Below are 24,427 nucleotides of genomic sequence, written 5' to 3' on the forward strand. Positions count from 1 at the left end.
CCAAGGGTCCTGGCTCGCTCAGACTTGGTGCCCTATCTGCAAACGGCACACACACAAACACACAATCACAGTTCATAACATAAAGCCCAGGAACTAGACTCTCTCTCTCTCTCTCTCTCTCTCTCTCTCTCTCTCTCTCTCTCTCTCTATATATATATATATATATATATATATATATATATATATATATATACACACACACACACAAAATCCACATAACATATGAGCATACAAACCTGCCATTACAGATACCTTTTAAACCCATAAAGACTTCCTCTTGCCTTCACACACACTTCCACACACATAATCTTAAAGACCCATTTATCCACTGGAGGCTGCTGTTAATCCCCAAGAATGGAATTAACAGGCTTGCTCTCAGGGGACGACAGACCTGACCCTAAAAACGCAGAATAACCTTTAACGGGTTATTAAAACAGAGAGATAGCAGATCGAATTAATGCTGCAGGACTTAGGCCCGAGTTTAAACCGTAGCTCAGAAATGAACTAGAAATACAAAGAAAGTTTATCAAAGAGAATGATGAGGAAACTTTGACAATAGTGACTTTATAGTCACAGCCTTCAGCAGATTTGTTACAGGTGTCTTTTTTCCCACCTGCTGATAAATCACGGTCACATTAACAATGGTGACGTAGGTAATAACATAAATGTCTCTCATCTAAACTCAGCTCATTATAAATTTAAAAATGAAGACCAGATTTTTCAAATAACACTGGATAGATTTACCTTTTCTTATTTTGTCCTAATTATATATAAATATAATTTGGGCAGCAGTGGCTGGGAGCTCAGGTGGTCGAGCAGCTCATCCAACAACCAAAAGGTGATACTTCACCCTCCTTGCCTCCAGTGTGAACATCGCCGAAGCATAAATGTTTGGTGGTGGTGGTTGGAGAGGCTGTAGGTGTTAATTGGACACCATGTTTCCATCAGTCCAGTGCAGCTGTGGCTACACATGTAGCATACCACCACTAATAGTGAAAGGGGAGTGGATGAATAATGGATAAAGTGCTTAAGATGCCTTAAAAACAAATATCTTACATACAAGTCTGCAGTTAGTAGAATAAAAAATCTTTATTATGTATGTATGTTTCACAAAGGCAAAAATGTCAGCTGATGAATAAAATATTTTTCTACAAAACTTCAGGATGTATATGTCTAATATACAACTTCTATCTCCTTCCTCAGGGTCCCAGATGACTCCGACTCTCAGTCGGGGGTAATCAAGCAGAGGCAGAACTGTCTGGAGTCTCGCCGGGTGGAGGGCCAGGACCTGCCCGTCCTCACATTGGCCCCCTGCATAGGAACAGAAGGGGTCCCTGCAATCAACCAGGTAGGTTAGTCATCACATCCTCATGTTGCCAGCTGGTAGGGAAACATACTAAATAAATAATTAAATAAATATAAGTTTTTCATTTATGTATATTTTATCAGTAGTCCATTCCTTACCGACTCATCTAACACTTCTGATAGTAAAGAAACTACAATAAGTTCATGAAACATTGCAAAAATCCAAGTCTTTATCTTCCCATAACTTTTTTAGTTCTGTGTTTTTTATTTTGCTCCTTTTTTTTCCAAATATTCTTCAGAGCATCCATGAAACCCAAAGAATAATTTGCAACCAAATTGTTGAGAGTGCATGTTTTTCATTAATCAAATTGATAAGCATGAACAATTTTTTTACATAAATGAACAAAGACAAAAACAAAACAAACAAAAAAAAAACTAAATCAGGAATTTTCTAAGAATGAATTCATTTTAACTTCCTTGTAAACATACTGCAGCTGGGAAGGACATACTAAATGTGTGTAGCATAAAGCTTCTCTCTCACAGACCAGTTAATTAAATCTGTTATTTAACTAATTTATTTATGTAAAATACCTTGTTTTTGTTGTTTTTGTTGATTACGTTCAGTGGTTCTGCATCACAGATAGAAAATCCTCCTCCCAAAAGACTCCATATAGATCTTGTTCATGCAACAACCTGTAAGTACAACCAATATTATAAACAGTGCAGATAAATTAATGCAAAGAAAAAGTTTTAGTCCTAAACTTGACATTTTTAAACTGTAACCAGGTAACATTGTTGCCTAACCAAACCAGGAAGTTATAAAATGGTTTAGTAAAGTGTGCCATCGACTAAAAAACTCAGAAATGAAAGTACAGATGTGACAAGATTAGAAGCATTGCATGTAGTTATGGCTTTAAACTCCCCCCCCCCCCCCCCCCCCCCGTACATTCATGAGAGGGCTTTGTGGCTTGTTAAAGGAAACACTTGAGATGTGGAAACATTTCCCTCCATGTGGAGTTGATAGTTTAGAGCTAGAGTCTGTAACAGAGACGTTGTCTGTGAGCTTATGGAGAGGTAAAACTTCCACACAGACGTGTATAATTCCAGCAGACATGACAATACTGTTCCACATGAAAACCATCAAACCTCAGAGTGGTTAACACTTTCATGACCGAGCCCATTACATCTGACAGTTCAGTGCTCGAGTCTGTGGTGACAAGTGACATCCTGTGTAGCAGCAGTGCATCCAGACCTGTTGTGGAGACACACCTTTTACCAGTCCACTCTCTAAACCTAGTGCAGTACATTTAGCACACACTGGTAATTCAAGGCCATCCGTCTCCATGCAGGTAAATCCAAACTTCAGATAATTACCTGTAGATTTTCAGGTCAGCAGCAGCAGGTGCTGCCTCGCTACCAGCACTTCCAGCACTGGCTTCTGGGTGGAGGATGCCTCCTGATGTGGTTGCACAAGTTTCCCTGCTGAAGTAATTATGTTATTTTCTTGTTTTTATTTTGCAATGGTATTTTATTTTCAAGTAGTACTAGTCAGCTGGTGACTGAATAGGCTCTCAGCCAATCTGTGGGGAACCTGGCTGAGCCAGCGTGTAAAATGCAGCCTGTGATTGTCACCGCAGGAAAAAGGTGGGTCCTCCTCTTTGTGTGCAGAGGGCTTGACGGGACAAGTCTGACAGGGGTCTGGCTTAAGAGAGCGATCCTCTGTGTTGCTGAATGTCTGTATTTCTTACTGAAATAAACTCCTCTGCCTTCATTTATCCCTTCACTACAGCATGCTGGATTCAGGTGAAAATATATTTATTAATTAATATATTTATTTAACATATTAATTAATATATTAAATCTGGTATCCATCAGCAATGATGGAATGATGTTTCTGAACACACTTTTGTGTGTGTGCTGAACGTGTTTTCATTTCTTACTGAGCGCAGCAACACACCAAACCGCCTGTGTGTGTATGTGTGTTCACTTCCCTCTCAGCTATAATTAACACCCATAGGATGCTTGTTATTCCATGTTTAGAGCGAGTGTGGAGGCTACGATTCGCACTAACGAGTCTGCTCACAGAAAGCAAACATGTCAGCAGCTCAAAGGCCCAAAGGCTGCAGAAGCAGGCTCATGACTGAAAGGTTGCTGGTTCAAATCTCTAAGCTGCAGTGAAAACTTGGATGTCTTATTCCTGTTTGTGACTCCAGGTGAAACTGTTTCTGAACTAATATGTAATTCACTTAACTCATCTGTCACTTTAAAAAGTGAATAAAAAATAAATAAATAATTCTCCTGGAGTTTGCAAATTAAAAGAAGAACCCGTATTAGAGGAAAAGTAGCTTTCTGCGTGTTTTTATAAATAGGTTTGGTCATCATTTCTAACTCATAATGATTAAAGCCACATGTTGTTAACACTTTCTCACCAGAAAATGAACAACAGGTCAAATCTGTTCGCTTACTGTAAATTAACTTGTTTTTAGAAAAAGTATTGAGTTTCTGAAGCAAAAGTAAAAGAAAAGAAATTATTACAAAATCATCTGAAAGTTTACATTTTCTCCACAAGTTGACACATTTTGCTGAGGTCTTAATTACACGTATGTGACACGGTTTGGTCAAAATAACACAGTTAAACATGAATTTACAGCATTGATCATTGCAGCTGAAGGATAAAACTTCAGTTTGGTTCAGCTTTGTTTTTATTAGAGATTTGGCCACCAGCTTCCAGCTGACATGCAAACCTGGACACAAGTTAAACTCAATAACACTTGAGGCACATTATTACCCTGAGTGAGAGCTCTCAGTAGCAGACAGCAAACCAAACTCCGGCTTCCATAAACCAAACTTTCAGAAACACTGAGCTGCAAGTTTATTTTAAAATACTTACTTTTGCTTCTTCTGTAGTTTGAAAAGTTGCTAATGAGCCTCATTTTAGATTTGTATAGCAGATTTCATGTATAAGACCACTCTAAATGCTTTACATGAAACATTAACAGCAACATTAAAATGAACATTTAAAATAGAAGAATTAAGCTGTGGAAATAAGAGTTTTCAGACCTGATTTTAACAAAAGAAACTTAGATTTGGATTTAAAGATTAAAAGCCTAAAAACTGAACGCTGATTTTTCTTGTTTAGTTTTTAGGTACAAGTCGAGTTGCGAGTCATGTGTTGAACTAGGCTTTTAAAAACGTATCACCAATGATAAGAAGGTCGAAGTCATTCACTACTTAGCAGGAACGTTGATAATCCAGCCAAAAATAATGTATTGGTTCTTTAAACCATGACTTTTTATTCCTCTTTTTGTGTATTTTTTAAAGGTCCCATATTATGCAAAATTCACTTTTTAATGGTTTTGGAACAGTCATACTGGTCCCCCCGCATGTGTAGGAGACCCGTAAGTGTGAAACTCTTTCAGGCGCTCTCTCTCCCCCCTGCTCCACCTCTAGGGAAGTAAGCGCTGAAATGAGCTTGTTTGAAAGCGTGTACGTTATGACATCATAAGGGACAATAACCACTCCCCACAGAGCGATGGACCCGTCTACCGGCTCTCAAAGCCCGCCCTCTAAAAATCACCTAGCGCCCAGTGTTTTTCCCTCTTCGGCAACCCTCGTTAGCGGACATGGCTAAGCGACAGAAGCACTGTTCTGTTTGTGGCTGCATAAATGAACACGAAAACGTTTTTTTACTTCCATCCACTGAACCCACGAGGACTGAGTGGATTAATTTTATTTTTGGAGGAAATGTACCCGGAAAACTTCCAAAGGTTTTGCATGTCTGTGGCCAGCATTTCAAAGAGGACTGTTTCCACAACATGGGGGCATGGAAAGCAGGCTTCGCCAACCGTTTGAAGCTGAAGCCAGGTTCAATACCAACTGTCCGTGACACAGCTGGAGAGGTAAGAGCTGGCAGTTATTTTATCGTTTCGGCCTTATTAGTCTGATAGCTTGAAAATATATTAACCTGTCAATCACCTCATGACGGGCGATGCGATGGGCGGAGCCAACAGCTGAGCTGCTCCACCAGGGTTCCGCCCACCATAAACGGCACATTTCTGAAGCTGCTAAAAAGAGGGAGGTGAAGAGAAGCCGCTGCACTCAAACTGAGGGTCGATTTGTCCATACCATGGCGGAAATATTTCATTTAGATATTAATGAATGGTCTCAGATTGGGAATAAAGTGTATAATATGGGACCTTTAAAGAACAGTTGCTTTGCAGGCTACTTTAACCAAAGTTACTTTTTATAACCATTAATTTCTAACTTCAAGCTGGGGGAGAATTAGAAGCAATGCAGCATGATTTAGAGCTGACGTTGGGTGGAGATGAAGATGAGGAGCCTGAATAATTCTCCTCTGAGCTTGATGTAGAAATCCACTGCAAACCGGCATCATTGACAAAGTGAGATGTTTCCAAACCGAGGAGGTCCTAAAGTCCCAGGTTTGTGTTTTGTATTTATTCATTTTTTATTAATTTATTTAAATGGGCCAGCGCAGTGATAAACGTAGAACGTGTTTACATAGATATGCCGGATTTAGTAAGATGCTAATTGTCATGTGCAGTGGCATGAAAAGCAGCATATAAAATATCATAAACAAAAGTTACAAGTTTTGAGGACATTTCCAGGACTTACCTCTGTCTGTCCAGGATGATAGACATACATTTCTTTGAGACCAGTATTTTACACTTAAAACTAAAGACATTTGGACCAAAGTTAAAAAATCCCAACACTCAAACAGTTAAAGCTACGTTAATGACTGATGGGGAAAAATATCGATAGAAAAGATTATTGAAAGGAGGTGGTCACCTTTTAACGGAGTCAGTAATGTGAGCTGGGGAATCAGCTCTTCTTTTTGTTAAAGCATCCTAAAATAAAGAAAATGTGGTGATAGTAATGTGGAATATAAGACATGCAAACACGTGTAAGTGAGCAGAAGGATCCTCTGCTAACGTGAAGATTCCAGCTTCATTCCTTCAGAATAAGAAGCATTTCTCATACTGGTAAAAATCAATAGACGGAGCAAAGAGACCAATTTGTAATCCTGCAGCAGCGCAGAACACTCGCAATGCCAGTCATCTGGGACACAAATGCATTATACTGCTGCATTCAATTGAAGGTGGATGGCTGTATATTACAGCATGAAATGTGAGTATGAGCCACAAAAGCATCACTCCGAACATTAGTGACTTTAGATGTAATGAATAAACAGGCTGTGAATGGGTGCATTAACAGGAGGCAGATTAGCCGCCTTTTTTTAACTAGAAAAATGGAGTTTCGACTCGCGGCTTTGCACACAGAGCTGCAGCTGTCATCGTTATTTTCAGCCCAAGTGCGTTTTGCTTTTAACCTCTTATTGAGCATTTCTGCTGAGCACGCAGACTTCATCTGCACACTGACCTGTTTCATGTTTTCTGAGCAACCAGAGTGTGTTTACCTGCAGCTCCTAATTCTGAATAAAGGAAGAAATCTGCTTCAGGCAGACCTCGGGTTGCAGCTACTCGTCACTGCTTCACATTTAGCTGTGCTGCTGGAATTTAATTTCATTTTCTCCTTAACAAATGATAAAGTAAAACCCTCATGACTGCAAACAACAATTTAAAACAATGTGTCAGCCCAAAGCATAGGCAGAGTAAGTGCTGCTTGGGGCCCCCACACACCACTAGTAGGCCCCTTAAATGTACTTGAAACATCACAATATCTTAATAATTAAAATAAAAATATAGATAAATAATTAGGAAAAATGCAATTATATCACTGAATGATTTAAATAAAATAATATAATTATTAGTATGAGTGCAGTTTTTTTATGCAGCAGAGTGTTCTAACATTTTTTAGGTTCACCAATGTAAGAAGTCAAGCTGGCTACAACTATTTTGTCACAGAAGATTGGATTTTTGCACATTTTTGTTAACTCTTAAAGTGTCTTGACTTGTTTGCTGATGTTTTCTCCATCTTTCAAATATAAGTTCAGTACGCCTGAAGTGCAAATTAATACTAGTCCATTTTTTTTTATTTATGACACGATGAAGGTTAAAAATATTCCCAAAGTGACATCATTATAATGTAAGCCAACTACAAATAATGCAAATGAATGGATGAGTTATATTTACAGCCCATGAAATGATGAAGACGCGGGGGCTGCTTGAGGCCCCATAAAGGCTCAGGCCGGCCCTGCACAGATAGTCTAAGGCTATGTCAACATTGAGCATCGTTGACCTGTGAAAATGGTGGCGAAAACTAGGAGAAAGGCTTCGACATCCCCACCACACCGCTGTAGTACCTACTACAGGCTGTGGGAGGTGCTAAAGAGTAACACTCCAAAGCAAGAGCAAAACAGCGCAGGTAAAGGCTCACTGCGTGTTTCAGGAAGTTCACATCGGAAGCAGAGAAGAGAAGATAGCTGAGGATTCACTGCGAGGCGAAAAAGAAACGTTTCTTTGGACTAATGAAGAAGTCGAGCTTCTTCTTTAAAAAATCTGGACTACAAGGCATGAAAAACTTGAGGAAGGGTGGACTGGGAATCGGAGGGTGTTCATCACATTGACGTCATATCCTCCAGTTGTGCGGCTTCGCTGTCCACACAGTACTGCAGACGGTAGAGGACTCAAACCTCTCCACTTTGGTACCTGGCTTCAGACATGGTCAGGTTCATGGAGGCTAATCCCTGGTTTTCGTGGGGATGAAAGGGTGGTTTGCTAAAATACTTTTGCGGTTTTGCTGCAATTTTGCATCGTAGAGACGGCCCCTATATTTCTGAACAAAGTTATTCTGAAGTTTTTATAACTTGTATTCATATATCTATGAATACATTTGCTGGAATTATCCTGTATGCAATAATGGCAAATACAGAAAAAACACAGACAGATTTTAAATGTGAAGTAACGAGTGAGACGCTCAGATTAGCATCAGTCTAGACTTGTAGATCAGATGAGGTGTTTACATGACAGCTGAAGCAGTGAGGTTACTGATTTGATTGTGTAAAGACTGGATCTTACATGTGCATATAATATCCGCTCTGACTGAGCTGTGGATGGCTCCAGCAGAGAGAAGATGTATTGAGCTACAGGACCAATTAACCTCTTATGTCATTCTGTTTGCTGCACTTCAATAAATCAGTCATGCGGTGGAATAAACCCTGCAGCGCCGAGATGCTGAAGATAAAATGTCACACAGAGCTGGTTTAACAAGACCTCCTACTGTCCTCTCGACTGTTTTTCATATGAAGGTATCAGCAAGTCAGTAGGATGATATTGCTAATCACTTCTAATAATGCTTTGTCTATTTTCAGTTAAATGAGCCATAATAGTCGAGTATATCCTAATCACTATTAAGCAAAAGTGATCTGCTGGAAAGCCACTAAACATTAAATGAATGAAAATCTTTTCTTAATTACTCATTCATTAATCTTCTTAAAGTGTTGAGCCTAATCGGGGTTGTCATAGAAAATGGAAACCGGGCATCCCTGTTTCCCAAAGTTTCTCCCAACTGTTCCTGGAGTTGGAGGAATATTCAGGCAGTCGAAGAACATTTTATCCCTCTGGCTGACGTTGGCCCAGCCCAGGCCCGAATGAAATCCTAGAGTAGAGTAAAAACATACTCTACAGCGTACCTCTTGACCTTTACCCACTAAATCACGAGGATGAGAATCCTGACTGCAGGCTGCTGTCCAAGTTCAGGAGTAATTAATTACCCGTTTGTACATGAAGCTGCTTTTATATCATTTGAGTCTCACAGTGTGATTATTATATTATTTTAACCAGTGCGTCACTTTGAAAATGGAGACAAACTGGTTTCAGTGCAAATCTTTATCATTTGTTTGTTTTTATTCACTCTTTTGTCTCTCCTCTGTATTAGTTTGCACTCAGCCAGTAAGTCATGACCTCTTCTGAGCATTATTTTGTGTGTTTACCTGTAAAGTAGAGCCAGATGGTCCGTCCTGTAGAGGCATACTACAGAACTTGTGTAGATTTTCTGTGACGCGCCCCTATCGAAGGCTAATTTGGCATCCATCTTGCGTCTTGCGTGTACCGTGAGATCTCTCCAGCCAGTGTGTTTATCTCCGCTTGCTAGCGTGACGTGGTGTGTAAAGCCAAGCTTGGCTGTAACGTCAGGCGGCGTCCCAGAAGAGAAAGTTGTAAAATTGTTTCTCATCCTCAAGATTCTGCTGGGCTCCGAAAATACATGATAGAAGTCACTGTGCCATCAAATGAGTCCAGAACGATGAATAAATGATGAATGCAAAGGGGGGAAATGCAAACTCATTAGCTTTTTCATATGAAGTTAAACACAAAACACACCTGAATACTGCAGTGATTAAAGAACATTAAGTAGTTGATATAGTTGTTATCAAGTTATGAAAATTAGGGGGTAAAAGGATTTTGTGGACGTGAATTTATCTGCAAGTAAGTTTCTCTGCTGTAACCTTTCGGCTGTCTGTCACGAGGGTGCGTGACAACTTTTAAACACACACACACCGGACAGGTTGAATTTATGACAACGTTTTATAGCCCTGACGTGCTGCACGTTTTGTGTATGCGTCTGTCTCACGTCTCGCCTATAAGCTGTTATTTTCTTTCTAAACACATCTTTTTCCCTTATGATGGCGGATACATCAGGGAGCTGTTACTCTGAACTAAAACCACTCATTAGCATTTCCTGCCTCAAAAAAAGTGTGTTGCTGCATGTTTCTGTGTGTGTGTGACCTTCCGTGGAATTTTCAGTGGAATAATAAAGTTGCACATAAATGTTTTAAAGCTCATACAAACCGGAATGAGACATGTAGACACAGTGTGGAGTATTAGATTGTCTGGAGCACCGATGCACCAGCTTGTATGTGGGATCATTGTAGTTTTCATTGTTTTATGCTCTCAGTTTAGTTTCCTTTTAGAGAAGTACTAGAACACAGAATAAAGGATATCCTAAAGCTGCACACTGATTTTATCTTTTTTATCTTATTTTATCAGTTAAAATCTCTGCAGTTTTCTTTAATAACCTTTCATCACCATAGAAACAAAGATCACTAAATGTTCCTCAACATTTAGTTGTTGTTCAAAACAAATTTAAACCCAATCCAATAAAAATGGGATTAGTTAGACTTTTCTAATTTCTACAGTTTTTTATTTTTATTTTATTCTGTCTCTTTTTTGATGGGTTTACTTTTTGCTGCTGATGCACTGAATTTTTTCCACTGTGGACAAATTAAGGCATTTTATTTTATTCCATGTTGAATAAAATTTAAAATTTTTAAATCTCTCATTGTGTGTCAGGTTTATTAAATAAAACCATTTTTTGTTCTATAAAATTTAAATACAACATGACCTAAAAAGCTTTTACTGTATTGTTCTTTTTTCAGATTGGGTCATCTTATGATTGGGTGCCATTACATAGGAAATAAAACTAGATTAACTAAACAAACTAAAAACTGAACATGATTATAAGACCTCATCTTTGATCCGCCTAAACAGACTGAAATTTAACTCTAATAGCACATTTATTAATTTAATGTCTGTATTTATTTAAGTATTTTTTAGCTCAGAGGAGTTGACATAATGACCTTCCATACAGGAACTCCTTTGTGAGAAGAATTAAGTTTTCTGACCACATTTCATTTCAATTTGAGAAAATATGACTCTGAAGTTTATTGTGCTTCTTTTTGCAGACATATAACTTTTTTTATTTCTTTTTCTTGTTTCCTATTAATTTATCTTGAACAGACTCTGGTTGGTTTTGATTAACATCTGGAGGATGCTGAAAAAGCTTTTTTCAAAACAACATGGGTTTACATGTGTAAACAACATGTAAACCCATCTGACCTGGCAACGAAAGAAATGATGTGACTCAGCAGCTGTTTCTGCTGGAAAACAAAGACTACCTTCACACTGCAGATCTGATGTTTGAAGAATTTTTGGCGTAGTTGTTCACATTTCAGTGTGAACTGTACACGACCCTGAAGAGACCTGACATCACACACAGCACGCTGTGTTTACAGTAAATATTGATGCTACACATGTTGGCGCATTAATTAGGACGTTCTTGTGCAGTCAGAACTGAGCAAATTATAACCAATTAATGAGAAAGAAGGAGAAAGAAATCTTAACAAAGGCCTTTCGTGCAGCAGTGGCTGCAGCCTCGGTACATCTGTGGGTGCGAATGTGCAGATTTCTGACGTCTGTCTCACTTCAGTGATGTACAAGTCGGATGAAATCCAACGTGACCGTTCAGACTGAGGTCGCTTTGAAAAAGATCTGATTTAATAGCACATTTATTTATTTAGCACAGAGCCACGTTTATTCACTTCAGACTAGCAAATGGAAACTCTTCCAGCATTTCCAAGATTTCTTTCTTACTTCATCATTACACACACACACACACACACCAATCCGTTATGCTGAGACACACATTGTGCAGCTGTCATGAAGTTCCTGTGTCCACGTGTTTTTGCCATATCATTAATAAACTAGTTAGTAAACTAAAATTACACCTAAATGTTAGTTTCCTGTTTCCACCTTCTTGTTGTTGCAGCCTTAATGACTTTATCCTCAGCCATCATAAGCCAACTCAAAGCAGCTCGGGAAAATGCCAGCTTTCCAAACCCAACCAGACATTTGATGAAAAGATTTTTTCTTTTTTTTAAATGATGATGAAGTGTGTCTTTCTCTCCCCAGGAGTGGGTGTACACTCACGGGCAGCAGATCCGTCAGCAGCAGCACTGCCTGTCTCTGTCCACCACCTTCCCTGCCTCCCAGGTCCTGCTGCTGCCCTGCAACATGGCGGATGGCAAGCAGGTCTGAACACACTCGTACACACACACATGCACACGGCTCAGGCAGACAGGTGGTGTGTAGCTGCAGGCGAGTCACTCCCGTACATCATATGGCAGATAAATGCATCTAAATGTTAATTAATGTAGAGATAGATTTATCTAAAGATGATTGCTTTACACACACACATCAACACACACACATCAACACACACAGTGGAGCTGGATGCTTGACTCTGTTTTCAACAGGCAGCTTTGAATACTCTTAACACACATGCACACACAACATTCACACTTGTCATTACCTGACCACTGGGCACCTTGACGGCGTCCCAGAAGCCCCTGCAGCAGAGAACAACCTGACAACCAATAAATCACCTGAGAGAGGAGAGGAAGAACAAGAGGGGGAGGAGGGAAGGGAGGGGAGGAGAGATGAAGCAAGACAAAAATGGGGAAAGGGAGGAAAAGGAAGGAGGAAAGAGAGGAAGTGTGGAAAAGCAGTCGAGGGACGGAAAGACGTGAAGATTTTCTCATTACACCTCACCAACTGTTCAGCGTGCATGAAAAATCTGCTCCAGTGTGTTTGTGCTAATCCCTTCTGGATTCTTACAATCTAAGCAAAATACACCGGATATGTGGTTTGATCAGACGTGAAAAGCATCTCTTTGTTCTTACATGCTGCTGTATTACAGCACAGTGTGTGTGATTCACTCACTGCCGTTATTAGTCTGTGTTTGGCTAGCCGTGAGTCATCTGTGTGGACAAATAAGGAGAAAATTGTAGGAAATGAGAGGTAAAAAGAGGAGGAAGGGAGACAGAAAGAAGAGGAAAAGGATGTGGAAATGAAAAAAAAGTCCCATTAATAGAACACATTAAACCAAAATAAATAAACGATTAAAGTCCAAAGAAATGCATCATGTTACACATCACGTGTGTGTGAAGCAAACACAGCAAATACATGAAGAAATAAATTAAAGTAAATCTAAACGCTGCATTCAGGTTCTTGCTTCATAATAGTGACGCTGCAGCTTCTAGAAGTCTGAATATTTTCAGACTTCGGCAGTGAGCTCCCCTGTGGCAGCAACCTGACAGAAAGTTGAGGTAGAATCGATGCGCCAGCCGAAGGCGAGAATCAGGGAAAATGTTGTCGCTGTTTTTCTGGAGTGTCGGAAAAAAGGTGTGAAAAGTAAAGCTGCAAATCAGGACAGAATTTCTTCTGTTCCAACACATGTTCCCCTGTACAAACATCCCCTGTATTATTATTATTATTATTATTATTATTATTATTATTAGTAGTAGTAGTAGTAGTAGTAGTAGTATTTTAAGCTTTATTTAACCTGATGAAACCTGTTGAAATCAGGATCTTTCACCTGGCCAAGAGGTCAGCATTAACCAGCAACCTGGGTTCTGTGTTGTTTTAGAGTTAATGAGAGGAAGAGGAGGAGAAAAACAAACCTGCAACAGAGAAACAAGAGAAAAGGGAAGATTAATTAAATGAAAGTCCGCAGAGATAAAAGGAAGGTGGCCAGATGTTACAATCTGTCCTGCCACTCCTCCATTCACTCCTCACTTCCCTGATCCTCCACACCTGTTCCTCATCCGCTCATCAGTAAACTAGTCAACCTGCCACACCTGTCTTCCTTTGTTTCCCAGTCCTTTATATACACCAGCACCACAGTCATTCCCTGTCTGACCTTAACCTACACACAGCGGATTCACCCCTACTCCATTCCATGGTTCCTGTCCCTCTGATCTAATCCTTCAGTTCCGTCGTAGTAAGACCTCTTCACGTATATCTTGTTTGTTGAATAAAGAATGTTTAACCTGTCCTTGTCTCCGAGGAGTCCTGTGTAACACCAGACATGAAAGAAGGGAAAAAAGAGAATTTAAAGTTTGAAAATGAAAAAAGAAGAAAGAGAAAGAAGTGGAGAAAGGAGATGAAATATAAAAATATAATATATATATAAATATATAAATATAAAAATAAGGAAAATTGGAGGGAAATGAAGAAAAAAGTGAAGCTAGATTAAAATGATGAAAAGAAGAAATTAAATTGGTAAAGAACTGAAAAAGGAAAGAAATTAGGAAAAAGATTTTTAAAAAGGAAAAAAGATATAAAAATATATATTCTATTAAAAACACTAGTGTATAATTTTTCCTGTTTTCTTGCCAAACTTGGTAATTACAGTCTGTGTGTGTGTGTGTGTGTGTGTGTGTGTGTGTGTGTGTGTGTGTGTGTGTGTGTGTGTGTGTGTGTGTGTGTGTGTTGTGTATGAAATATATTTGTTTATCTGCTTTATTTGACAATGTGAACACATGCATGGATGTTTTTACCAGCAGATGTTGTCACTAATAAGAAGTAGTAAGATAAGTAAAAGTAATACAGTAAGTAAAGAAATGAAATAAGTAGAAAGTTATAAATATAATCTATATAATATATATGAACCACTTTTATTCTGATAAGGCTTTTAATCCAAATACTGTGAATATTTAGTACCATGTTCCTGTTCTGCTAAAGTCTGGAGGGGAAAACGTCAGGAGGAATTTAGCCGTTAGAATTTAGAGCTTTGCATTCAACGTGTTTGAAATATGACTTTTTAAAATGTTTGAAGTGTAAAATTGTTTCTTTAGTTACAAATGTTAATAAATTGGGTCCTAATGGCCAAGTGTGTTTACTTCTGTTTCCAACCAAGATTCAAGATTATTTATTGTCATGTACCAAATATTAACGCGCATCGTTACTGGAAAGGAAGCTTTTTGGGCTTCCTGTTGACTCATCTTTGTACAGCGAAGTAAGAGCAACAGAAAAGTTAAAAGGTTAAAAAGTTTACTGGTGAAACAGGTAAGAACGTGTACAGTAAAATACAATAATGTAATAGTAATAGAACAGAGTAAAACAAGAATAGGCTGATGGCTTGTGGGTAGAAACTGTCTCTGAACCTGCTGGTTTGTGTGCAGATGTTTCTGAACCGTTTGCCTGACGGTTAGAGTATGAACAGCTGAGAACTTGGGGGGTCAGGGAGGATCCTTCTGGATGTTCTCCTGCAGCGCTGGTTGTAAAGGTCCTGGATGGTTGGCAGCTCTGACCTGGTGATGACTGAGCTGATTTTACTGAGGATGGTAGAGCTGGAGTACCAGGCCGTAGTGTTCCAGCATTGGTTTGCATTAGTCAGGGGCTACTTGGCTGAAAAATCTTTCCACGGGGGTACAATCTTAAAAAGGTGTGGGAGCCATTGCAGTAGAGTTTATATTAGAGGAAACAGTGTATACTATATTCAGTGAGTGGCAGAGTATTGGATGAGTCACTAATGTCCTCTGAAGTGGTTAATTTACAAATACACCATCCTCAGTCATGCATATACTAGAAAACAGTCTTTAAATAGAGTGACCACTGTAATGGATGAAACGGTGGAAAGACAGAAAAATGTAAATGAAGAAGGTCAGAAAGAAGATCTAAACGAAATCTAAAACTGATGAAAACAGAAGGAATCAGTGAGGGAGGATGAAGGCAGGGAGAGACAGAAATTACTGAGGTTTTTCTTAGCACACACACACACACATGCACACTCAAATGCACTCACATGCACACTCACATGCACTGCAGAGAAAGGCAGGTGTTGTGTACCTGGCAGCGATTCATTCTTCTTAAGACACCAAACTTGTCACAAACATCAGCATCTGTGAACACTGTGTGTGTGTTTGTGTGCTTATTGCAGCAGAGCCACCAAAGCGCAACTCTGTCATGTAACTAAACCCTGTAAACCTTTGTTTACACACACACACACACACACACACACAGTGCTGCTACATGTACCAGTTGAGTGTGTGTTTGTGTGAAGGCAGGAAATAGGGCGATGATGGCTAATTATAACGAAAATCCAGCAGAGAAACAGCCCAGAGCTGACAGGTAAAGAGACACAGCGAGGAAGAGGAAGAGGCACACGGGGGTTAAAATAAGGACAGAAAGAGGAAGAATAAGAAAATACAACACACAGAGAAAGCAGTGGAAACACAACTAAAGCACATCAAAGAAAGAAAGAAAATAGCGTTGACTGACTAATAAGTGAAAAACCGACTCATCATGAGCTGCTTCTGTTTGCAGGAATTTCCAAAGACAGAAAATAGACCCACAAAAATTCCTACGTAGGCTTCAGATCAACTTGTGTGAAACTGTTGAGCTGCAGTTGGTAGAAGGAGGAGGAGGAGGAGGAGGCAGGTTGCAGAGTAAATAATGTTGAAGAGAGAGGCTGCTTCAACAATCAAGTCGACAATTATTGTTCTGATAACATAATGATTCATTTATGTAAATACTGTAAATCCTAATATTACTACTAACTGGTGCACACCACTACAGATACTACAGCGTTTACACACCTGGGCTTCTTTTATTCGCTTAACTTTTTAAATCTTTAACTTTTCACTTGCTGCTGGAACAACAGGAATTTCCCCAACGTGGGATTAATAAAAGTACTATCCCATCTCATCTCATCTTTGTGTGGGAATAATGGAAGGATGGCTGGCTTGCCATTTCAGGCCACAGTTTATTCTCGTTCATGTCTGTCTCATCACAGACCAGCAATAAAGAAATAAGTCAGTTATAACAAAATTCTTTACCCAATCAGAAACATAGATGCTGGTTAGATGCTGGTTAGACGCTGGTGACGCTTAGCAAGCAGCTCACATATGTAGTTAGAAACCCTACTGGGAGTGCTCTACCAAGCAGCCTACCTCAGGTACTTACGTCTCATCAGTCCTGCCACATCCAGCGGCATTTACTCACCAGTTCTGACAGAGGGCCCCAGAGCTAACATCTCCATGGAAATGATTTTATGTCTAACTTAGCAAGTTAAACCACATTAACTGTGTTACATAAGCATTACGCCATATGCTAAAACAGCATGGAAAAATCTCATACGTCTCATCTCATGGCGTACCTCAGCTTTTTCTTCCTGTTCCCCTTAAAAATGGCTTCCTGACAGCCATCCTTCAGTGGAGACCATTTCTCCCGAGGTTTCAGCCATCATTAGATGGATAAACCAAAGTTCCAGATGCATCTCTCGGGTCCTGGTTCAGGGCTTTGTTGGATTTGTTCCTATTTCTTCAGGACATCACCTTCAGATCTTGTTCATCTGCTGTAGATTTTTTAGTCCTGACTTCTTTTGTCCTCCACATGTCCAGTTTCTGCCTCCATGCTGAGATGTGCCAGGTTTCCAGCTAACAGCTGTTTGGGAATCACCTTGTTGCTGCTAAAATCTGGTTTTCTGTCTGTCAGACTGTCTGATCTTTGCTGTTTCACATAGTTGCAACAAAAGAAGTTGCATAAATATGTCAACTAGACTGACTAAATAAAACAACCAATGGCCAAAAATAAACTGACTGACTTTCAGAAATGATGGAGAACTGTTGCTCAACTTTAAACCATTTTAAAAGATTACAAGAACGTCTGGCTGCTTGGAAGCAAAGCATAAAGGGTCAGATCCAGGTTTTTCCATATCATTTTATTTTTAGTTTTGCCATTTTCATTAACTTATTTCTACAAAAATATGCAACCTTACAGAAACGCGCTTAGCTTGTAGGTCTGGCTGCTGATTTCTGCTCCAAATGAAGTCTGAAAGGAAAATCCAAACCAACTAAATTACTCTCAAGTAAGAAAGTCAAGAAGCAGACATTAAATTTTTATACCTGGAGGGGTTTTCAGGTCTGTATTCACCCTGCGATGACTCAAGCCTGACCCCAGAGCATGATGGGATACGCTCTTATCTCCCCCGGTCACCCTGAAAGGGATGATCTTTAATGTATGTATAATAGTTATAAAAAGAGACGCAATGTTGCTCTCATTATGGAAGTCAGCGTGCTGCAGCAGTCAGTAATGAGGTGAATACTAATTGATTTACTTTTAATTATCCCTCCCTCTTTTTTTCCAATTAAAAGCTCTGCGGCCCATCGCTGCGCCATGACGAGCGTGTCATCTTGACAACGCTGCCGCAGAACCAGTGTGATTTATCAGGACAAAGCCTGCGCGTTTTTGTCAGAAAGCCTCGTGAGATTAAGATACACAACCGAGATACGCTTCAGAAGCTCCAACCTAAACATAAACACACACGCGCTTCCTCAAATTACTGACAAACAAAGACACCGATGGAGATACGTTATTTCTGTTTTGCTCTTTAATACTCACGTTTTCTTTCTTGCTTTATCTTTCAATCTTCTTCTCTCTGATTGGGTTTCAGACCCGCTGCCAGATAAAAGCCTCTTTCCATGTCTGATCATATCTCATGCTTTCTTTCCTTGCTATGAATAATGCACACACAAAAACAAACACAGTTATCTATTCATGCCTTCAAAGGGCTTTGCACAAACTTATATTAATTTCCTGAAGTTTTAACTCAAACCCCATAATAACTGTTTAACTAACACTTAACCTGATTCTAACATGTCGTCACTTTCACGTTGAAGGATTTATATTGTCGGGACTTTGTTTTTTGTCCTAAAGAGGATCTGTAATGTTAATGTTTAAATAGATTTATGTCCCCTCAACATGTTTAATACCTGGACCACACACACTCTAGCAAACAGACTTTTAGAAAGTGGCCATTAAGTCAAAGAACAGGCAGATGAAAAAATAACTTAGAAGACGACTCCACCTAGTGGTCTTTTCGGGGTATCACAAGTGGGCCTTCATAAGAATTAAAATGATTTAAGTTTATTTTTAACCCAGAAAAATCAAAACTTTGGTAAAATGTATGACTTCTACATTACATTACTGCACAAGCTGCTGACAATAGTGGATGATTCCTCACATCCTCTTTACATCACAGTGAAGAAACAACGAAGCGTGTTCAGTGAGAGACTTCTTCAACTCCAGTAGAAGAAAGAAAAGAGCCTGAGATCATTCCTGCCAGTCATCACCTTCCAAAACACGGCGATATTTAAAAAAAAAACTACTACAACATTGACATTTCTCTCTGGGATAAATAAAGTCTTTTTCATTCATTTTCCTTTAATTTCATTAATCTATATATTTAACGAAGGTGATTGGCCGTGACACAGTTGGGAGATCTGAGTAAGACTAATCTCAGCCCAGCTTGGATGGTAAATTTCCTAATGATGAAACTAACCTGGATGTGACTGCAGCTAAACTGCTGGTGGCCGTGTAATAAAATCAAAAATTATATGTTCATTGTTTGATTTTTTTTTTCTTCTTCATTTTGACTCAGTGATAAAATAACTTATAAATACCATTTCATAGTTAAAATGTTCCATATGAAAGTGTAAACAAATAATATTTCTGAATGTCCAGTTTTTAGAGGTTTTCTTTACACTGTTTTTCCACTTTTCCTTTATTATCAACAGCATGGTGATAATGTTAGTCTCACTGGGGTCAGTATTCAGAAATGTTCACAACAAGTTTCTACTTTTTATTAACTGCCACTTACTGTAGGTGCAATTTCTTCAGTATATGATTGACAGGTGGCTGAGTGTGGGAAAGAATATAATGAAAAAAATGAAGAATTATCACATTCTGACCCCTTTGTTGTTTCGTTTAATTCACAGTTTCTCTCTCTCTCTCTCTCTCTCTCTCTCTCTCTCTCTCTCTCTCTCTCTTGTTGTTAAAGAACTATCTAATGTATAATGAGCTTCCCAGTTTGAGCTGTGGGTTATTGATGTGCAGCTATGATACTGTAGATGGGCGTACTCACATCCTTCCTCTGGTATTACTTTAGATGTCTGTGTTGTCTTTTGTAGGTTGGTGCTTTTCAGCCTTTACAGTGATGTGTGACATAAAACAGATGCATCATGCAGTACATCTTCATGCACAGTCCAAGTTCTGTTAAAGATTTATTAGAGTAAGAGTTGAGGGGAATTTATTTTATTGACTGAACAGAATAATCTATATCTACTTTGAGTCCAGCTCTTGTTCTCTATGAAAGGCTGCAGGATTATAAAATCTCTCTTTTCCCTTCAGAGTGAATCTGTTGTAGAAATGAATATAAAAAGATTTTTGTTGGTTTAATGTTTGATAAGCCGAGTGGTGTGAACATACAGTAAATGAAAAGATAAAGTTAGCTTGCATGAAGATGTCAATATGGTTAAAATTTATCTTTGGTCTTTCTTCTTTTTCCTGCAGCGATGGCAGAAGTCGGGGACTCACTTGGAGCACCTCGTCTCTCGGTTCTGCCTGGACTCAGAGATGGCTCTGGACGGGATGGACTCGTCCCGAATGCTGGTCATCAGCCCCTGCGAACTGAGTGCATACACACAGAGATGGGAAGTCCCTTTTTCATGACCTTCTGATCTTTCACATCCACTCTTCACCTCAGAGCTGGGCAGAAACCGCCGCTCGTGCAGACTGAAGATGTTTGAGCAATCGCGTCACGGCACTGCATCCACGGGGTTTGAACAGAAAGTTTTTACCGCTCTTTAAAGTTAAGAATGAACAGATATGCAGAACTGTGTCTGGTATAAAGGTATATTGTGATGGGTAGAAATATGGTGGCAGCAAGAGATGCATGAAAGATGTGTTGGCTGAAGACGTTAGAAGTTTGCTTGAGACTGAAACCAAGTGCACCTTAAAACCCTGAATTGTCAAAGTTGGAATGAAACTTTGCTTGAGGAGAAGAACATGAACCAGACAATGTGTCCTCTAATCTTTTACAATGAAAGCTTCTGCTTTTGAAGCTGGTCAGCAGTCGGACCATTTGAACCAACACAAGTGGTGTTTTTGGTCTGCTTGGTTGGAAATCTGTCATTGTCAGCACGAAAAGCACAAAATCCTGATTCATGTGTTGATTAACTTCAACTGACCTTCAACGTCGGGACCCTCAAAAGTGTAATAAAAGCAAAGTAAAATTATTTTCAAATCATTTAAAATCCAGAATTTATTCTTTTATTTATTCTTTTTAATTATGTAATTATTTTGAATTTGATGCCAGGGACGTACACTTTTTAGAAAAAAAAATGGGGCAGTAAACATGTAATTAAAGAGTCCTAACGTGGTCGTCATGGCAACTGTTCCACTGTCAATTACACCTGACATAACATCAAAAACACTGATGTGGCTGTTAAACAGCTGGTAGCTGGTTAGCTAACAGTTTATACTTCGCTCTCTTTGAGCAGATTACAATCATAATAACTTTACAGTGACAACAAATATGGTAGACACAACAAAGTCGACCCATCTTCCATCTGCACCGACTTTCCTGTGTGCAAAGGATTGTGGGTAACTTGACAGCACCAGGAAACACAAAAGCATCCATGTAATTTCACCAAACAGATTTTAGGACATGGCATCTAAGCAGCTTAGTTAATGATCCTTCTTTGAATTTGAGATGCAGTCTGTAAGCGTTTGGGAACCGAGGAGACGACTGCTGTTGTTTTTAAATTAAAATGTTTTATCAATCTTTAATATCGAATTTCAGCTTCACCATGTTCCACCAAATGTTTTTATTTAATACCGCACAGCTTCCAGCCTCATTTGCAGAGAAGTTTAAGCTTCCTGAAATGCAACAAAAGCATGAATCTGTCGGTCATTAATCCTTTTAAACCTTTTTCAGACACATCCAGATAAATTATTTTTGGTGCCTTCACTGACCAACTTTATTGTGTTATGAAAACATCAACAAATTTAACATTTAATGCAGCAGTACAATAAAAAATTAGGGTGAGAGGCAAAGAAAGACAATGGTTTATTTAACATACAGTAATGTTGTTCTGGAAGATTCTCCAATCAGCAGATTAAATAGTGATGGGTAAGGGTGTCAGGATTGGGTATAAAAGAACATCCACCAAAGACTTATTCTTTCCAACCATGGGTGGGTCGTACTGTAGTTCACCACTTTGTGCCAAATTCCAGCAAAGAATTAACAGTAAATTAAAAGAATGTTTCTCACAAACTGCAATTTTGGCCTTACAGCATCTACCGAGGAATATTGTGCAAAGAGTAAGGGACTCAGAGGAAATCTCGGTGTGTAAAGGCCAAGAACTGGTGTTGGATGGCAGCACTTCATAAGAAACTAATATGCTATCACAATCAATACAGACACATCAGCTCAGGAGGACTCAGGAGGACCTTGGATCATCTCTGCATCCAGAAAAGGAACCTGAAACTGTGTTACAGAAAGGAAAACATAAATCAGCTCTGAGCTGAAACACTGCAGATTTTTCTGGACACCAGCTTGTCTCAGATGGACAGAAAGCCAGTGGACACGTCCCGAGGTCTGATAAGTCCACCTTTCTGCTACTTTTGGGTAAAACTGACACCAGCTTCTCCATGCCAAAGTTCAGAAATCCAGGATGTCATCAGAGGAACCTGGAAAAGCCAGCATCGGGTTCATCAGCATTTATGGCACGGAAGGCTTCACACTCGTGGATGCAGGAATTCTCCCAGTTATTCTCGTGGTTATTTCAGACGGAGAATGTCAGACTTCATTCTGCTCAACGTCCAACAGCGTGGACTCGTGTTTGACTGGTCTGCTTGCCGTCTACGTCTACTACTGAAAACATCTGGAGCATCATGAAAAGGAACAAATACAGCAACCAGAAACTGTTGAGGAGCTGAAACCTTGGATTCAGCAAGAATAAACATGATTGCTCTAAAAAACTGCAACAATGACTATCCTTCGTTCCCACACCATAAAAAGTCATGTTAAAAGGAAACTAATGGAATTAGTTTTTTAAATACAATCATTTGGTCAGTGAAGATACTGAAATTTGTTTACCTTGTTTTTGTGTTTATTGAATAAAGTTTTAAACAAATTTAAAAATGACAGATTTAAGCTTCTCTGGAAAATATAACTCTCTTTTTTTCCTTTAATTTATTAGAAACATGTATTTTACATTAAAAATGATCTTTATTTTCTCACTCTCAGTATTTCCTGTTAAAACTGCACGTTTCTTGCCAACGCCACCAGATTTTATTCCAGGGAAAGAATGAAAAAGAAAGAGAGAAGAGCAAGACCGGGGAAGCAAACAAAACCTGGAGCAGGCTCTGCCTGAGCTACGGTACAGGTAAACAAAAACTGACAAGACACATTTTTCGAGCCAAAGAAGCAGCCGACAGAAGACAGAAGAAGGCTTCAGACAAACGGGGACATGAGAAGAAATGTGTAAAAACTGAACAGGATGAGTGCAGCTCTTTATGTTTGTTGTTCTGGTGGGAGATCCGACTTGTTCAGTCTTCAGCTGCTGCATAAGTTTCACAGTTTAACTGAGGGGAAAACTGCTCTAACAGAGGTAACTCCGTACTGAGAGTATAATCTAAGTTTGCAGGATTTTGAAACCCAGAGTGATGCTGGCTTTTCCACTGTTGTGCTATTCCAGAATCTGAGACCTATCTAAACCTTTTCTGGTCTCATGCCTGAGATGTTCTTTTGTTCTGCACACGAACAAGACATGGAGTACCACACGACCTTCATGTCATCTTATTCTTTGGGTTTCTATCAGATTCCAAAACTGTCTAAAAACAACAACAGCTGACCTAAAAATGTTCAGATATTCTCTAGAGCTCCCCCAACAAGAGGCAGAGATGGATTTTTATGTCCCACTTCAGTGTGTTACACCCTCAGCTGCATCATTTTGATATCTTGTCTGATTCTATAATAAAGGTTTTATGACAGCTGCTTCAGTTTTATTGAATCAGCAGAGGACTTCCATCTGTCCACGGGAGCACACATATTCTTCAAAATGCCCAATAAAAGGATATCAACTTAAAATAAGCCTGACTGAAGGTTTTGTTTTGTTTTTACATTACTGTTATTACAGCAGTTAAATGGAAGAAATTCAACTGAAATAAGTTTGCATAGAACTATTCGGTTATCTTTGTGATATTTCACTACATGAGGTAACATTAACAAAGAGGTGGATATTTCAGAGAAGGTTTAATTACATTGAGTGAAATATTGTCATAAAAGTTTAGTCAAGTTTAAAACTTCTGAGCTTTAGGGAAAAAGACACAAGCACTGATGGGGTTAACTTATTAATTGTTCTAAATGCCTGAGTTGAACAAGCTCAGAAATCTGGACTGAAATAGCAACAGACTGGGCTTAGCATGCGTTGTTAGCGGTATATCCCTGCTAACACAGTAACCATAAACTGTTTGGAAAACACCGACACAAGGCTATGCAGTAGCAGACGTCCCTATATGTTGGGGAACTTCAAATTCATTTGTTATTTTAGTTAAATCAGCCAAGAGAAAAACACATGTCCACAAGCGTATTTTATATTTACATTACAAAATGTTCCTGGTGAACTACATGACAACCAGGACAAACTTTAAGGGGATATTCCCAGATCCCAGTAATGTCCCAGAATTAATTAACTTGGCAGAAAATACTGTCAGGGTCTGGTTTCTGGAGATGATTTGAA

General features: G+C 39.1%; 1 protein-coding gene across 1 annotated transcript in view; it reads left to right on the forward strand.

Moving 5' to 3' along the window:
• The window catches only part of galnt14 (UDP-N-acetyl-alpha-D-galactosamine:polypeptide N-acetylgalactosaminyltransferase 14 (GalNAc-T14)), a 242,583-nt gene extending 218,829 nt beyond the window's left edge, over window positions 1-23,754 (forward strand). Inside the window, exons 13-15 of the mRNA XM_041975516.1 lie at window positions 1,204-1,348; window positions 11,970-12,089; window positions 20,193-23,754. Of these exons, the coding sequence (XP_041831450.1) occupies window positions 1,204-1,348; window positions 11,970-12,089; window positions 20,193-20,351 (424 nt within the window). The 3' untranslated portion in view covers window positions 20,352-23,754. The remainder of the gene's footprint in view (window positions 1-1,203; window positions 1,349-11,969; window positions 12,090-20,192) is intronic.
• The last annotated feature ends 673 nt before the right edge of the window (window positions 23,755-24,427 follow it).

Source organism: Melanotaenia boesemani, chromosome 22 (genome assembly GCF_017639745.1).
Source record: "Melanotaenia boesemani isolate fMelBoe1 chromosome 22, fMelBoe1.pri, whole genome shotgun sequence".
NCBI lineage: Eukaryota > Metazoa > Chordata > Actinopteri > Atheriniformes > Melanotaeniidae > Melanotaenia > Melanotaenia boesemani.